The sequence below is a fragment of the Bubalus bubalis genome, chromosome 23, assembly GCF_019923935.1.
Source record: "Bubalus bubalis isolate 160015118507 breed Murrah chromosome 23, NDDB_SH_1, whole genome shotgun sequence".
Taxonomy (NCBI): Eukaryota; Metazoa; Chordata; class Mammalia; order Artiodactyla; family Bovidae; genus Bubalus; species Bubalus bubalis.
The window spans coordinates 23,300,214-23,316,861 of record NC_059179.1 but is presented as its reverse complement, the minus strand read 5'-3'; the positions used below and the strand labels follow the sequence as shown (position 1 = coordinate 23,316,861).

At 52.4% G+C, this 16,648-nt stretch overlaps 1 protein-coding gene and 1 long non-coding RNA gene across 7 annotated transcripts; one reads left to right on the top strand and one right to left on the bottom strand.

Annotated features, from left to right (window-relative positions):
* Nucleotides 1–203: 203 nt before the first annotated feature.
* MFSD13A (major facilitator superfamily domain containing 13A) lies at nt 204–15,231 on the bottom strand. Of its 5 annotated transcripts, XM_044935551.1 has the most exons (10): nt 7,340–7,956; nt 5,957–6,199; nt 5,460–5,542; nt 4,798–5,250; nt 4,548–4,671; nt 3,224–3,320; nt 2,481–2,652; nt 2,201–2,394; nt 703–1,007; nt 204–407 (listed from the first exon to the last, which is right to left on the bottom strand). In XM_044935551.1, exons 1-9 carry the CDS (start codon nt 7,439–7,441, stop codon nt 745–747), a joined length of 1,731 nt encoding a protein of 576 aa, XP_044791486.1. In that variant the 5' UTR covers nt 7,442–7,956; the 3' UTR covers nt 204–407; nt 703–744. The 5 variants fall into 5 exon arrangements, with proteins under 5 accessions (XP_044791486.1, XP_006064973.1, XP_006064975.1 ...); XM_006064911.4 differs by lacking the exon at nt 7,340–7,956 and adding an exon at nt 15,009–15,231 and having other exon boundaries at nt 204–1,007; XM_006064913.3 differs by lacking the exon at nt 7,340–7,956 and adding an exon at nt 11,274–11,398 and having other exon boundaries at nt 204–1,007.
* LOC123331472 lies at nt 11,490–13,167 on the top strand. 2 transcript variants are annotated; one of them, XR_006548128.1, is made up of 3 exons: nt 11,490–11,548; nt 12,120–12,290; nt 13,027–13,167. It is a non-coding gene; the product is annotated as an uncharacterized LOC123331472 (long non-coding RNA). The 2 variants fall into 2 exon arrangements; XR_006548127.1 differs by having other exon boundaries at nt 11,501–11,570.
* Nucleotides 15,232–16,648: the final 1,417 nt, after the last annotated feature.

Here is a 16,648-nt window from a genome sequence, read left to right as displayed (position 1 = left end):
ACGACCACAGGCCTGAAAGCTGTTTGGCTCCCAGGGGCCCATGAGGCTACTGGTCTGCAGGCTCTCCCCACTACCTCAGTGAACCTGATGCAGCGTCCCCTCCGCCCTACCCCACTCATCTTTGAAAACGTTCTCAGGCTGCTCTTATTAAGGAATCCTGTTCTCCAGCCCACCAGTCCCATACACAGTATAGACTCCAGGAATGGAAATAGAAATGACTGGCTTTAATCAATCTGTGATGAGATAAACCTCATTGAGAGGTCATTTGGGGTTCAGGGGCGCCCTGCAGCAGCTGGGGCATGCTACTCCAGGTGCAGCTGAAGCAGAGAATTCTGAGACAAATCACTGGAAGGGGCAGGTAGGACTCCCCAGTCCTGACCAGGCAAAAGTGGTTCCTGAGCCCACAGGGCGCCAGCCCCGGCCAGGTAGGAGGAATGGCCTCCATACCCATAGCAACCCCATGTGACCACAGTGCGGGCCCCACCCTTCTCGGTCCTCTTCTTCCTTCTGCTCGAGAGGAGGAAGCAGGTCCCTGAGCACACACACTGCCCAGCCTTTGCCCAAGCTGGGCCAGACAGTCATGCAGGAACTGAGACCCCAGTGACACTCCGGCTCAGCCCCAAGTGCTCCCACTCTGCCATCTGTCCTCCAGGCAGGACCCCAGGGAGGTGGAAGAGCAGGACACAGGGCTGGCGCCCCCAGGGCTACAGGTAGTGTCCTCAGCAGGGTGGCTTTGCACTCCCCTCACACCATCTTAACGTCCAGGGTCTGGGCCCGTGACAGGCTCTGGCGCTGGGCTTTGACCATGTGCAGGCGCCTCCCGTGCAGCGTGAACTGGGACCAAGTGAACAGCTGCAGCAGAGCACAGGCGATGGGCACCAGCACCAGCAGGTAGAAGCAGCCCTGGCGGAGCGGCGGGGCCTGTGCCGGGGGTGGAGCCGGAGGCTCCGGCCAGGGCTGAGCACTCCCCACAGGGGCTGGGGGGGGCTGCTGGAAGAGATCATGACCTAGGACAAGAGAGCCCGAAGAAAGAACAGGTCAGCCCCAGCCTCCAGAGTCCACAGTGCCTCATCTCAGATGTCACATGGACACGTCCAAACCCCAACTCTCAATTCCACACCCAAACTTGCTTCTCCCCAGTTCTTCCTTCTTTCGGAATGGCACCACTATCCCCCCAATAACCAAAGTCTTCCTAGAGTCCTCAATTAGCTTCACCACTCCCCAAGAGCCAATCCTTCACCTCCCCCAACCCCAAAACACAGCCCAAACCAAACACTTCTTTTCAGCCCCCAGCACCACCCGCTCCAAGCCTCCATCGCTTTTGCCACAACCTCCCTACAGTCCATTCTCCAAACAGCAGACAGAGTGAACTTTAAAAAATGTAAATCAGACTAGGCCATTGCCCTACTTAAAACCTTCCTAAGAGCTGCACTGAGAATAAAATCCAAACCCTGCCCTGATCTAGAGAGCCCCTCTTCACTTTTTCAGCCTCATCTCCAAACCAGCCCTGGGCTTCCCAGGTGGTGCAGTGGTAAAGAACTCATCTGCCAGTGTAGGGGATGCAAGAGACTGGGGTTCAATCCCTGGGTCAGGAAGATCCTCCGGAGGAGGAAATGCCAATCCAAACCATTCCTGATAACCTGGGCTCCTGTACTTTCTTTTCTGCCTGTCTGTGATTTGCTGAGATCTTTCTAGACTAAATCCTCACCATTCAGTTCACATCCTGGGTGCCATCTCCTCAGGGTCCTTCCGGACCACACAGAGTAGCTTCTTAGCCACAATGATACTTTTACCAGTGCACTTATCACTGCCTGCTCTTCTCTTGTTTAGCTGTTTAGTGCCGACCCCACCCCACCCCAACATAGAATATAAGGTCCATGATGGCAAAGACCTTATCTGTCTTATTTTGTTATCTCTCTCCCTAGAGGCACCTAGAACAACACCTGGCAGAGAAGGTATCCCATACATATTTGGTGAATGAATGAATGAAGTACTGAAAGATGGAACCCAGTTCCTCTGCCCACATAGGGACAGGCAGAGGAGGGGTGGCAGCCAGGGGCAGCCCAGGCCCAGCCTCTGTCATGGCTGGTTGTCATTCTCCCTGCTTCACTTGACCCAGGTCCCAGGCTCATCAGCAGGTACACCAGGTATACTGTGCTCCCTGGAGCCTCGAGCACCATGCCAGCCCCTGGGCCCTCACCTGTGTAGAAGCAGAGCAGCCAGGTGCCCAGCAGCGGAGCGAAGGTCTGGCCTGGCTTGGTCACCAGGGCCACCATGCCAAAGAGAAGTGCTGAGGCTGCCTGCTTGCGGTGATTCAGCACCAAGTCCTCATCCACCAGGTCCGTGACCACCAAGGTCAACAACTTACAGGTGCCCTCAGTGAAAACACGGTTGCTGCCGGCGAGAGAGAACGGATAAGAATGAAGGGGGGTGGGGGTGGGGGGACACAGGTGTGGGGGCGAGGGAGGGGCAGCGTCTACCTGGCAATGAAGAGGCAGAGCAGGCCGGGGTGGTCGGGGCCAGCCAACAGCATAAGCAGGCTCAGGCCCAGCTTGAGCAGGAAGAGCCCCCGCACCACGGCGTAGACACCCCAGCGCCGGCACAGGGGCAGGAAGTAGAGGTTGTTGAGGTGGGGAGCGACGTAGGAGATGCCTGGGGAAGGGAACGTGGCCTTGTCAAGGGGCGCTGCCACAACCTCCACAGCTGCCCACATTTTAACCATCAGAAATCAAAGTTTGCACTGATTCAGCACTAACTCGGTCCAGGCGGTGTGCTAAGAGTTTCCACATCCTTTTATTTAGTGCTCGCAACCCTTTAAGGTAAGTACTATCTCTACTTTGCAGATACATGGAGACCCAAAAAGATGAAATGAAACACACCCAAGGCCACACAGGGAAGAAGCACAGTCAAGACACGTTCCCAGGCCTGTCAGGAGAGTAGTCGTCCCTTGTGAACGAGCTACTGCGCCGCATTACCGCTAGGTGGCATGACTACCAAGAGGACCACCATGAGGGCAACCCCACCCACTCAAACTCGCAGAAGCTCCCTCCCTGCCTCTGGAAAACAGAGTGGGGTGGGGCTGGGGGCTGGAGGTGCAACGCCGGTGCAGATTCTGCCCTCTGCCACCTGGGCACCAGCTGGGAGGTGGCTGTATCTGCAGTCGGTCTAGGGGTTCTGGGGTGCAAGCCTCTGTCCTTCCGGCCAGCACAAGGTACCCACTCACCCAACAGGAAGGAGCCCGTGGAGAGGGAGATGTGGTCTGACAACAGATGCTCCAGGAAGAGGGGAAAGAAGTTGCTGTTGAAGTGGCAGTGAAAGACCTGCAACCAATAGGGACACTAAGGAGGCTGGGGAGGCGGGGTGAAGGGGAGCCAGGAACAGCCAATAGGGACACTAAGGAGGCTGGGGAGGCGGGGTGAAGGGGAGCCAGGAACAGCCAATAGGGACACTAAGGAGGCTGGGAAAGCGGGGGTGAAGGGGAGCCAGGAACAACCAATACGGACACTAAGGAGGCTGGGCAGGCGCTGGGGAGGAGGGGTGAAGGGGGAGCCAGGAACAGCCAATAGGGACACTAAGGAGGCTGGGGAGGCGGGGTAAAGGGGAGGCAGGAACAGAGGGAAAACCAACAGGGGTGGGGCGGGGGTGGGCAGCAGCAGGAGCCAGAGCGGCGTCTAGTACCATGTCCTTCAGCATGGAACATACCAGAACAAAACCTAAAACCAAATTCCTATGCTTATCTATAAAAGTTAGAAGGAATGATAACATCACCATTAAAACAACTGAAAGCTTTCTCTTGTAAAACTTACAATGCTAAAACAAGCTTAATGACACAAAAACAATGTGTTTCTAAATTTCGCTGGCTTATATACCACATGTGTTCTAGGTCTGGCCTGTGGTGTTTTAAAAACAGTCCTCAGGGACTTCCCTGGTGTTCCAGTAATTAAGACTCGCTACTTCCAATGCAGGGGGTGTGGTTTTGATCCCTGGTTGGGGAACTAAGATCCCACATGCCCTGCAAAAAAACAATTATACAAAAGTGTTCTAAGCACTGTCTGTGCTTAGTCGCATCTGACTCTTTGGGACCCCATGAACTATAGCCCATCAGGCTCCTCTGTCCATGGAATTTTCCAGGCAAGAATACTGGAGTTGGGTTGCCATTTCTTACTCCAGGGGATCTTCCTGACCCAGGGATCGAACCCGTGTCTCCTGCATTGCAGGCACATTCTTTACCCACTGAGCCATCAGGGAGGTCCACATATGCCCTGCAGAGTGGCCAAAAAAGTCCCCAAGGGAGCACCTCTCTTCTATTCGCATGTTGCAGGTGAGAACATGGCTGCCCCAAAAGAGAGAGACTGGCCTAAGATCACATAGGGAGTTAGGAGCTCAGATGCAGTGAGAATCCAGGTCTCTAACTACCCAACTTGTATTTCTGCCATTCAGCCGCTCAGCCTCAGGCAAGGCCAGAACTGATTTCCCAGCTTCTGGGAAGGCGGTTCCCTTGAGTGAGGCATTTGTAGCCATCCTATGAATGGGCATTGCTCCCATACCTGCACCAGGTCCATGCCCACGAACCACAGGAAGTTCCGGTGGCGTGCCAGCTGCCGGAGGTACTGGCCCAAGGTGATGCTACCCGCCTCCTCGCCGCCCACAAGCAGCTCTTCTTCACATAGGCTACGGGGCAGAGGGGAATCAAGAACAGCTTAGGCTGGGCCAGAGACATCCCCCACCCCAGGCAGCCATCCATCAGCCAGGAGCCCCAGCATGGCAATCAAGCCCAGCAAAGTGCTGGCCACTCACCCGCCATTCACAGCCATGGCTGGGCACCCCGGCTCCCTGCCGGCCGCCTCAACCCGCTGCCTCAGCAGCCGTGCGGCCCCCACAAAGCCCAGCCCAGAGCCAGTGGCCAGTGCCAGGCAGAAGGCGCGGAACGAAGAGAAGTCCTCTTTGTTCCAGAAGGCGTAGGAGGCAAAGACAGACAGGGAGCCGGCCGCGCTGAAGAGGGAGCAGTAGAAGTTGAGGTGGGTGCGGTCGTGGGCTGAGAGAGCCAGGTCGGCCAGCAAGGCATGATGGTGCAGGTCTACGAGCGTCAGGAAGCTGTCGTAGAGGCACAGGCACAGCAAGAACTGCAGCCCAGCAGGCGCCCAGGGCACCCAGAACGCCAGGAACGACAGTGCCAGCAGCGGCCCATGCCAGCCCAGTGCCCGCACCCGTGCCAGTACCACGGTCCGTGAGGAGAGCCCAGCACCTGACCTGCCGGGGAGAGGGGGGCCGTTGGGAGATGCCCTGGCAGCCCTGGCAGGCCCCACTCCCTGCCTGAACTCAGGAAATGAGAAGGCCCAGCCAACGGCTGGCAGTGGTCTCCCTTTCTTTCCCCACCCCACACACAGGCAGCGGTCCTCCAGCCCTGGGGAGGGGGAGGTGGGAGAGGACCAGTCCTGCACTTTCCCCAGGAAACAAACCGGGGTTGGGAGCTAAGGAACTGACGGTCACTCAGCCAGCCGAAGAGGGGGTCGTTGAGACTGTTCCAGAGGAGAAACACCGTCTGTGGGCAGAGGGGAGACGGGCAGGTGGGCTCCAGGCGGCGTCCTCTCCAGGACTTTCCCCACCCCAGCCTGCTCGCCACCCCTCGGAGATGATGCCAGCTTTCCTGCCTGCAAACAGGTGCTCAGGTCAGTCCCTCTGCCATAACCCACAGCCACTGCCCCCATCAAACTCCCACCATCCAGGGCACTGCTGATAAATACATGTGAATATATTATAAATGTGCATACAGTGCCTGGCTCACAGGACAGAGGACGGGAGAGTTGGCATAATCCCCACTGAGGCCTCCAGCTCTACCTTTTCTTGCTGAATCTTAGTGGGCAAGCCAGCTTACCCTCTGCTCCTGCCTGGGTAGGACCCTGCCCTGCCATCTGCCCAGCTCCCACCCCGGCAGACTGCCCCAGTGCTGGCCTACCTCTCCAACCCAGAAGGCAGCTTTGTCGACCTTGTACACTGAGACAAAGGTGTCCACGTAGTAAAGCAGGAACACGTTGTGCAGGACAGAGACAAAGAGGGCCAGGGAGCCATAGACCACAGCCGTGGGCAGGCCCAGCAGCCAGGCCCAGGGCCCACCCAGCCTCATGGCGGCCAGCCCAGCCTCAGCCCCAGGAGCACTGAGGTGTGCCCATGGCCATGGGCATTCTGGCCATACTTGTCCCTGGGAAAGAAGGAGCCAGTTAGCTGCAGGGATCAGAGCCAGCCCTGCTCCTAACCCCAGACCTCTGAGTCATCTCACTGGGAGAAAGTTTACACACAAAACTGGGGAATCGCCAGTGGGAATCACCAGCTAAAACAATGCTGGACACATACCACTACTAGGGAGTAAAAGGAAACTGATAAAGGCGTGGGAAGAGAAGGCAGGCAGCTAGCAAGTGCAGAGTCAGGTCACATGCTAGGGCATCTTCTTTCATCCTTACTCTAACCTGACAGCCCTGGGCCTGGGCACACACTGTGCCTACAGTAGAATCTCAGGCAAGCTAGTTAACCCCAGCCTCAGTTTTCTCTTCTGTAAAAGGGAAAAGTGGGTGATCATGGCTACTCAGAAGAATAAAAGGATTAAATGAGGTAACTCACAGAAAGTGCTCAATAAATGGTGGTGGTATCATTATCATCTTTATAAAACCCATACAAAGTTTACAGCACTGTTCCAATATTATAGGAGAGCAACCCCAAGCTCAGAGATGGTTAAGTCATTTGCCCAAGGTCACACAGCATAAAAGTAGCAGACTTGAACCCTGGCCTGTCTGGCTCCAAAGCCTTTTTTTTTTTTTTTTTTTGCCACTTGACCTCCCAAACTGGATTACTGTGGGGTGCTGGGTAGAATGGAGAGACCTGCCGTGATGTCAGGTTTCACAGGGACATAAGAGTGATATGATATGATAAGAGTCCACAACTGCCCATGCACTTTGATTCCAGAAACCCCACCTCAAGGAACTAACCCCAAGAGAACATGTACAGAGTTGTTCACAGCAGCAACATCTAAAAACAGCCAAAAGTTGGACATAGCCCAGGAACACAACAAAGGGACTGGCTCAACAAGCCCAACGCTCTCCACAAAGGTCAAGTACGTGGGCAGTGTCAACACACGGGAGAGAAACTCAAGGACGTGTTACATGAAAGAACAAAGGACAACACACGCGCCTGCTCCGGACCAGGCCAGCTCATGCAGAGACCAGCAGGCCAGACTGACCATGGGTTTAAAAGGAAATAAAAATCCAATTCTTATTACAGCAATGCTTCTCATACTGTAATGTGCTTCCACGTCACCTGGGGACTTGGCTCAAATGTAGATTTTTACCTTCGCAGGTGTGGAGTGGAATCTGAGATTCTGCATTTCTAACAGGCTCCCAGGGGGCACCGATGCTGCTGGGCCATGACCACACTTTAAGCAGCCAGGCATTAAGTCTATCTGTCTCTTTTTTTAGATTCAAAGTTGTTGTTCTCTTTTCAGAAACATAATCCCATGTGTGCCTGTCTGACCACTCCCCCTTCTCCGCCCGTCAGAGGGAAGCTATAGGGGCTTTCTTCTCTCAAACTCCCTGTAGCTAGTTGAATTAGCCCCAGAGAGATAGGTTCAAGTCCTAACCCCCAGCACCTGTGAGTGTGATCTTATTTGGAAAGAGCTTTACAGATGTAACACATTAAGATGAGGTCTGAATTGAGGTGAGCCCTAACCTAAGGACTGCTGTCCTCGTAAGGAGAAGGAAATCTGGACACAGACACAGAGAAAGGGAAGACAGCCATGTGAAGATGAAGGCAGAAATCTGAGTGATGCAGCTATGAGCCAGAGAACACAAAGAATTGCAGGTAGCACAAGACAGCCAGGCGGAGGCAAGGGAGGATGCTTTCCTAGAGGCTCCCTCCAGAGGGCGCATGACCCTGCTGGTGCCCCGATGCTGGATTTCCACCCTCCAGGAACCGTGAGGTTGTTTTAAGCTACCCGCTGCTGCTGCTGCTGCTGCTGCTAAGTCGCTTCAGTCATGACCGACTCTGTGCGACCCTGTAGACGGCAGCCCACCAGGCTCCCCCGTCCCTGGGATTCTCCAGGCAAGGATTCTGGAGTGGGTTGCCATTTCCTTCTCCAGTGCATACAAGTGAAAAGTGAAAGTGAAGTCGCTCATTTATGTCTGACTCCTAGCAACCCCATGGACTGCAGCCTACCAGGCTCCTCCGTCCATGGGATTTGCCAGGCAAGAGTACTGGAGTTAAGCTACCTAGTTTGTGGCAATTTGTTTCGGCAGCCCTAAAACTTATGCAACTCCTCAGAGGCTATCTCCTCTTGAAGCCCTCGTGACCCAAGCCTACCCACAGGCCTCATTTACATGTCTGCATCCTTGCACACACATATGCAGAACAGAAACTCCTGTTTCCCCATTAGAGTCAGGCCCTGGAGAACCAACTCAGACCCAGTCCCTAAGTGGTGACCCGCCCCCGACAGGCCCTGTTCTTGCCCCATGAGTCCCCAGGGCTCTGCTTCCATGCCCAGCCTTCAAGGGCCTCTATAGTCCAGCCTCTCCTGGCCAGTCCAGCCCAGCTTCCCATGGACCTTCAAGCCTCCATCTTCTCTGGCCAGGCCTTTGTTCTCAAGGGCCCCTGCTACCAGAAGCGCCCTCCACATCTCTTCGTTTCCATCTCACCCGTCCCTCAGGTGCCATGGCCATTAGAACTCCAACTCCTCGTCCCTCACTGTGCCTCCAGCCCTGCACACATTCTCCCGCCTGCCCGCACTCCAACCTGATGGTGGGGTTCGCCAGCATGGGGCCTGTGTTCTCACCCTCTACCTCCATCTCTGGACTCAGCCACCCTTGCTGTGGGAGTGACTGGCTGGGGAGATAGAGGCTCTGCAGGGAGAAAAAGGAGGGACTCTCACAGGGTCTCTCTCAGACTCACTGGAAGCTGAGGTGGTCACTCAAGAGGTCAGTATGCAGCCTCCCACCCCCGTGCCAGCTTTGTGCCAGTCCACATCTTAGTGATGGAGGAAGGAGAAGGAGGAATGGCCAAAACTACCTGAAGGCATGCATGCTAAGTCACTTCAGTCGTGTCTGACTCGTGAGATCCTTTGGACTGTAGCCTGCCAGGTTCCTCTGTCCATGGGGATTCTCCAGGCAAGAATACTGGAAAGGGTTGCCATGCCCTCCTCCAGGGGAATCTTCCCAACCCAGGGATTGAACCTGTGTCTCTTACAACTCCTGCATTGGCAGGCGGGTTCTTTACCACTAGCACCACCTGGGAAGCCCGAATTTCCTGAAAGCAGCCGCTAAGTCTGTGAGAATCTCTCCCTGGCCAAAAGGATCCCGCCTTGTCCAAAAGCAAGACGATATCCATGGGGCCTTTAAGCCCCTGAAGAAGTATTTGGTGGGAAATATTGTTTTTTCCCACAGCCTTATTGAGGTATAACCGACATACAGTAATCTGCACAATGGAGAAGTCTCTGGTGGCCTAGGGGTTAGGACTCCAGGCTTTCACTGTCATGGCCCGGTTTCAATCCCTGACTGGAGAACAGAGATCCTGCAAGCCACGTGGTACAACCAAAAAACAAAAAAAGAGAGAGAGAGAATGGAAAAAAGAACCCTTCCCTAGATAATAATACTCTGCACATATTCAAAGTGTACAGTCTGATCAGTTTTGGCATGTGTATGCCTGTGAAACTGTCACAGTTGAGATCAGGAATATATCCATCACCCTGAAAGTTTCCTTGGCACTTTCCCAAGCAATGTAGTGGAAAGAAGGCACAAGTGGAGGTCTCCACAGGCCCAACTCCATTTCCTACCCATGTGACCTGCAGCAATTTGGTTAACCCCTCCACGCCTGTTTCCTGAATTGCACAATGAAGCCAACCTTCCTAAGGCTAGGGTCAGCAGTCAATGAGAAGATACTTCGACACAGTGAGCGCAGTAAGTGCAGTGAGCACCGGAACTTCACAGGCTATCACTATCAAGCCTGGTCGTCCATATCCACCACACCAGGATGAGATGGGGATTCATCTAAAGGTGCTTTGTGCCTATCAAGCACAGTGTATGCCTCTGCTTTTACCCTTAACTCAGGTCACCTCCTCTGATTCCCCAGGGCCTTTCAGAACTCCCCTCCCTCACCTCGAAAGCCTTTGTCCAGAGGGAGTGAAGCCTCCTGGTGCCCCTACCCAGATGTCCAGTGACCTGCCCTGGTTACTGGAGAAGGTGGACTCTATAGGCAAGGCCCCCAGCTGCCAGCCGCCAGCTCCCTGCACCCACACTGGGACAACAGTAGAGGAAAACCTCAAAGTGTGGTGAGATGGGAAAAGTATGACTTTTGCCATCAGAAGAGCCTGGTTTTAAATCTCAACTGCACTTCCTACTAACTGTACCCACAGGTAAGGTCTGAGCCTGTCTGAACCTTGGTTTCCTCACCTGCAAAATGAAAGTAAGTGCCTATCTTTACAGGAATGCAGGGAGGATTGACTGGTTTGATCTCCTTACAGTCCAAAGAACTCTCTAGAGTCTTCTGCAGTATCACAATTCGAAGTATCAATTCTAGTCAATCCTAAAGGAAATAAGCCCTGAATATCTATTGGAAGGACTGATTCTGAAGCTTCAATACTTTGGCAACCTGATGCCAAGAGCCGACTCATTGGTAAAGACCCTGATGCTGGGAAAGACTAAGGGCAGAAGGAGGCAAGAGAGGATGAGATGGTTGGATAACATCACAGGCTCAATGGGCATGAGTTTGAGCAAACTCCGGGAGATAGTGAAGGACAGTGAAGCCTGGCATGCTGCAGTCCATGGGGTCGAAGAGTCAGACGTGACTTAGTGACTGATCACCAACAAACAAAGGGAGTATTAGTAAGCCCCAGAGCACCGACAGAAATATGTGGAGAAACTGGCTTTTTCTTAGGCTCACTTAGATCAGAGTAAGAGCAGGGGAATATGCAGGTAATCAGGTCCTTCTTGTGGCAAGGGAGTTTGAGGGGGAAAAAAAGCATAAGAGGTGAAGTCAGAGGAGGAAGGCCTGCAAGAAGCAGGAGCATATACAATGTTCAGGGGTACCAGAGACAAACCCATAAACCATGGACTAGATCTAGAGGCAAAGCATCCTGCCCAGGTAAGCCTTTGCCCAGGAAACAGAGCTGTGGGAGGAGCATGCAGGGCACTCAACGGTTTCTCTTCCAGATTGTATTGCTCCATCGGTAACTTCTTCCTCTGCTAGCCCTCCCCACCTGTTGGTGGTTTAGTCACTAAGTTGTTTCTGACTCTTACAGCCCCATAGACTAGAGTCCATCAAGCTCCTCTGTTCATGGGATTTCCCAGGCAAGAGTACTGGAATGGGTTGCCACTTCCTTCTCCAAGAGATCTTCCAGACCCAGGGATCAAACATGGGTCTCCTGAATTGCAGGCAGATTCTTTACCAATTGAGCCACCAGGGAAGTCCCACCTGTTAGGGAAATTAAATAAATAGTCCTGTTTAGGCTTCAGAGACAAGGCAGACCAGGTCTCTGACCTTGCTTCTAACCTGCCTGGATACTGCCCTGACTGTGAGTGCCTTGACTGCCTGCTGTGAGTGGAAGCCTTGTGGCACCATAGATAAGACAGGGGACAAATCTTGAAATTGTTGAACCCATAGAGTGGCTCTGACCAACCAAGTCCCAGGCTTAACAACATTCCAAGTTTTACATGACAAAACAAACAGCATTAACATAAAACCAGAGCTGCTTTTGCTCACAGACTGATGATGATTATCAGTCTGCAGCCAGGGATTATGAGCGGGAACTCTGAACTGCAATTTTTGAAGTCTCACCCACAAAGTGGATGGGATGCCTGGGATCTTTTCACAACTGGGACTCCAGATGCGCTGTGTCATGGGACTTACCAATGCTATCTGAGTCTGAATGTTGGTCAAAACTCAATTTGGTGATGTATCCTCTGCTGTTTCTTTCTTGTTTCTTTTAATGTTAGTATATCAAAAGTAAGTTAGATAATTCTCTAATAAATACTGGTATTATTTATTCATATATAACAAGAGGATTATTTTGTTAACAATTCCTTTGAACCTGAGACGAAAGTGAAAACTTTTCGCAAACCACCACCCCCAATCCACCCCTACAGAGAGCAACAGCCCTGGTTCTCTTGGGAAGGAACAGCTTGGGGCCCACGCTAGCCTAGCTGTATAATGTGACTGAGATCTCCTGTAACCTGCAACCAGCTCCACCCTCACCTTGACACCATGAGAGAGAGACTGCTGGAGGCTCCACAGCTCATCCCCCACAGCGACAGCAGGTATGGTCCCAGTAGTGCGACCTTGAGCCAGCCATTTCCTCCCTCGGGGCCTCAGTTTCCCCATCTATAAAGTGGGGATCTAAGCCAACCTCTTAGATTGCTGTGGGGCTGAAACGCATAAAGGTATATAAAGCACCAAGCCTAGTGCCTGGCATTTAGAAGACCCTCAGTAAAATGTAACTATTCCTTTTTTTCACTTCTCTGAAGTTTGGCTTTATGATCTCTAAAGGATTTCAGTCTGTGTCTTCTGGCAGATTGAGGATTGAAGTTGTCTTTTCAGTACGAAACACTGATGCTTCTCATTGCCTGGAATATCCTACCATCTTTCAAATTCTTTTTTGAATGCCACCTCCAACCTTAGTTCATGTTGTTCCTTCTACCTAAAACACTCTAGATATAACTACATACCAGTTCTCAGGCATATAAGATATGCCTGGTTTTTACACCTATCATCATGTATCCTTATAACTTGTTACTATTTCTATCCTTATCTTGTAAGTGAAGAAACCAAGGCTCTGAAGGATCAGTAACTGACCCCAAATCACAGAGCTATTAAGTGCTGGAGCCAAGATTCAAAACAGATGCTTTTGAGCAAAAAAAAGGAAAAACCCTCAGCATTTCTCACATCACTTTGCCCATCACAACCATTATCAAATCCTACTTATCTGAGAAAGGGCCAGTTGAGTGGCACAACCTTCTCAAGAACACCAAGTTAGATGTTCTCTCCCTTTTTCAGGTTCCTTGGCTGAATCCTCTGTGCTGCTGCTGCTGCTGCTAAGTCGCTTCAGTCGTGTTCGACTCTGTGCGACCCCAGAGACGGCAGCCCACCAGGCTCCCCTGTCCCTGGGATTCTCCAGGCAAGAATACTGGAGTGGGTTGCCATTTCCTTCTCCAATGCATGAAAGTGAAAAGTGAAAGTGAAGTCACTCAGTCGTGTCCGACTCTTAGCGACCCCATGGACTGCAGCCCATCAGGCTCCTCCGTCCATCAGGATCCAAAGGTCTCCCTAACCCTTCTCCAGCCTCCAAGCTCCTTATGGGCGGGGCCAGGTCAGACCTACCCCTGATTTCTACCTCTAGCCTCCACCAGGTTCCTTCACCACATATTGGCCTTTTAATTAATACCCAGTGGGTCAATTTGCCCCTAAAATTAGCTCATATGGACATCCCCAGCCCAAGGGGGGAAAAATCAGTCATAGGAGGAGTGACACCCCCAGATCCCACTGTCCCCCTCAACTCTTCATTCTGCTTGACTGTGGAAGTCAGAAAGAAGCAACCTGGGAAAGCCTGATGTGAAATGTGGACAGCAAGGCAACAGGTGAACAAAGAGGAACAGTGATAATAACAAAATGTAACATTTATTAAGCCTTCACCATGTGCTAAGGAAAACTGATACAATATGGAGAGTGAGCTCAGGACAGAAAGACACCAGATTAAGAAGGGCTTGGAAACCACACACAAGATAGTCTCCTGAGGACAACAGAAAGGGGTGTGGGGGCCACTGGGGGTGCCCGGGTGACAGAAAAAGATTTTTAGAAGGATCCCCCCCGCATCTTTCAAAAATGCTTCCCTCTTCACCCCATCGGGCTCCTGGGAAATAACTAGAAAAGCACGGAAACAAGAGTAGCTTCCTGATCTTTGAACCAGCCTATGGTGGGCAGGGAGCTGATAAACTTGGGAGAGAAAACCAAGAGTGCCAGATAGGGCTCCCTGGGGTGAGGGGCTTCCAAAGGACTACAGACTGTATGAGAAGCAATTAGTATGGAGGGAAAAAAATCTACTAGTAAGCATTATTTGGAGTTGGGAGCCCTGCAAGTCTGAACCTTATCACTAACTAGCTATTCACTAACTAGTTTATTCCTATATCTGCAAAGCGGGAGAAAAATTCCATTCCCTGTCTGTCCCCAGGGGGTATTAAATGAATTTTAAAGGTATAAAACCCTATGCAAATATTAAGGGTGTCCTTTTTTCAACAAGGTGACCTTTGAATTGTCTGCTGAGTTTCCTGTTTCACATCCCCTTTGTCTCCCTGTTTAGTCTTCCCACAACCCCTGGCAGGGCTGATGGGGAGGCCCACCCTGGAAGGGTGCCCACTTTCCATGCAGTGACTAATGGGCCCATCCTCTTTCTTAGGCTAGAAGTCAATTTCACCCTGTTGGGAGTTGGGACCATTTCCTTGGAGGGTCAGTAACTTCACCCCAAGACCACCCACCCGTTCCAAGCCACAGAGGAGTCTGGGATCAACCATGGTGCTAAACCATGTGGTGGCTCTCCAGCCTGTCTGCACATTAAAATCACCCGAGGAGCTGCTCAATCAAACCAAGGCCCAGCCTCACTCCCGACCAATTAAATAAATTGTAATCTCTAGAGAAGGGGCCCAGCATCGGTGTTCTTTTAAAGCTCCCCTATAGGTTCTACTACATCACCAGGGTTAAAGGCCATTATGTTAATGAAATGGATCCCGGCCTGAAGCTGCCGGCGACTCTAGGGAGTCCCCTCTGCAAGAATTCCATCCTCACCCCTTGAGCCCAAGCTTTTCCCACCCTGACCCAAGCACTTTCTCAATCCACAATCAGATCACTTCAGGAACCCCCGAAGACAGTCCCCAGGACTCCCAGAGCAGACAGCACTCCTGTCCCCCTCCGTGTGTCTTTTGTGTCTGACTGGCCCCCAGTCCGGCCCGCTGCCCTCTAGCCCCTGCCGCCGGCCAGCCGCTCACCGCAGTTGTGGCACGCGAAGCCTAATCCCACGGCTGCCGGGAGCCAGCTGCCAGCCAGTGCGCCTGCGCGCGGGCCGCCGGTAGCTTCTCCAGCCTCTTCTTCCGCCCCTACCCAGCGATTGGCTCCGCGCGGCTCCTGGGACCGCAGTTTAGGCAGGTGCTGGAGCCTGAGGCTGTCGCCGCCATATTTGTTATGGGCCTTTGCCCTTAAGGATCAAACAGAGGATGTGCACGCTAGCAAAAAAAAAAAAAAACGGGGCAGGTTGCCTGAATTCCTGACTCTCACCTCCACGAAGGCTTAATGTCACTTAAGTTCAAATCAACTGTTCTGAGAGCTTCCCGTCCTCTCCACCCTCCTTCCTATTAATTCGGAGAATGAAGAGAGCTCAGTGCCTCCTTCAAGCCTTGTCATGTGACTGGATGCACAGCTGAGACAGATAAGGAGAGGGCGGTGGCACGACCTGGGACTCCCTGAAGCTGGACTGTGAGCCAAGAGTGGACACGCCCACCTCGAACTGCTGTGGGCACCAGGATTCAGGTCACACGCACCAGACCCTGAGAGAGCAACCAAGCGGCCCAACCTCCTTGTACTGTTAATAGTAAAATATGGGCTTCTCCGGGTGGCGCTAGTGGTAAAGAACCCGCCTGCCAATGCGGAAGACTGAAGACACGAGGGTTCGATCCCTGGGTGGGGAAGGTTCCCTGGAGGAGGGCATGACAACCCATTCCGGTATTCTTGCCTGGAGAACCCCGTAAACAGAGGAGCCTGGTGGGCTACAGTTCATAGGGTCTCACAGAGTTGGACACAAGTGAAGTGACTTAGCATGCATGCACACAATAGTAAACTATAAAGCTACTGAGCTCTTAGAATGTGCCCTGTGCTGTGTTAAGCACTCTGTATGCATTATCTTGTTGAGTCCTCACATTGTTATCCCTGGGAAGTAGGTCCTATTATCCCATTTTACAGAGGAGGAAACTGAGGTGGGGAGAGATTCAGTGAGTTTCACACAGCAAGCAAGCGGTCCAGACAAGCTGGAACACAGGTCTCCTGACTCTTAGGAGTCTTTCCTCTTCCTACCCCTTCCCAAGCCCTGAAAGTCAAGATTTGTTTTGCTCAGTCCAATCCAATGAGGATGTCCCATGTCTTCTCTCAATAGGCCTGTAAGCCTAGTTAGGTTTCTAGGCAGTCAGACAGCACAGACTCCAGTCCTACTATTTCCCTACCCTGGGATAAGGGGCAATGATCACGACTTGTTACTTCTGGGGGACTTGGGACTCAGTTCCCTGGCTCCACCACTTCTTTTACAGGAACCGTCATTTTGTGAGTCTCTGCTTTACTCCTTAGAGGGATTTTGTGGGCATTAAATGAGAAATAGGGGTGTAAAAGTTTTGTCAACAGGAATATTAACCTTATCTTCCATCCTGACAACCTGGGTGGCACCCATTGCAAACAGTCCAGCCCAAGAGCCTAAGTGTCCAGGGGTAGAGTCTCTTCACCCAGTTCCTGGAGAGTCCTAGAGGCCCCATGAACCTTGCCCCCAGCGTCCATCTCCCACTAGTCTTTTTCATTTTCCTCCTCCCCAATCCTGCCCTTCAGACCCTCTTCTTACCACCTGTATCCTCCCCCCCCTTGGCCACAC

Coding starts and splice junctions, on each gene's coding strand:
- MFSD13A (XM_044935551.1), bottom strand. CDS start 7,441: ATGCCTGGCTGCTTAAAGTGTGGTCATGGCCCAGCAGCATCGGTGCCC. Junction 5,251..5,459: donor TTCCTTAGCTCCCAACCCCG/GTTTGTTTCCTG, acceptor TCTCCCCGGCAG/GTCAGGTGCTGGGCTCTCCT. Junction 2,395..2,480: donor CTCTGCCTCTTCATTGCCAG/GTAGACGCTGCC, acceptor TCTCGCCGGCAG/CAACCGTGTTTTCACTGAGG.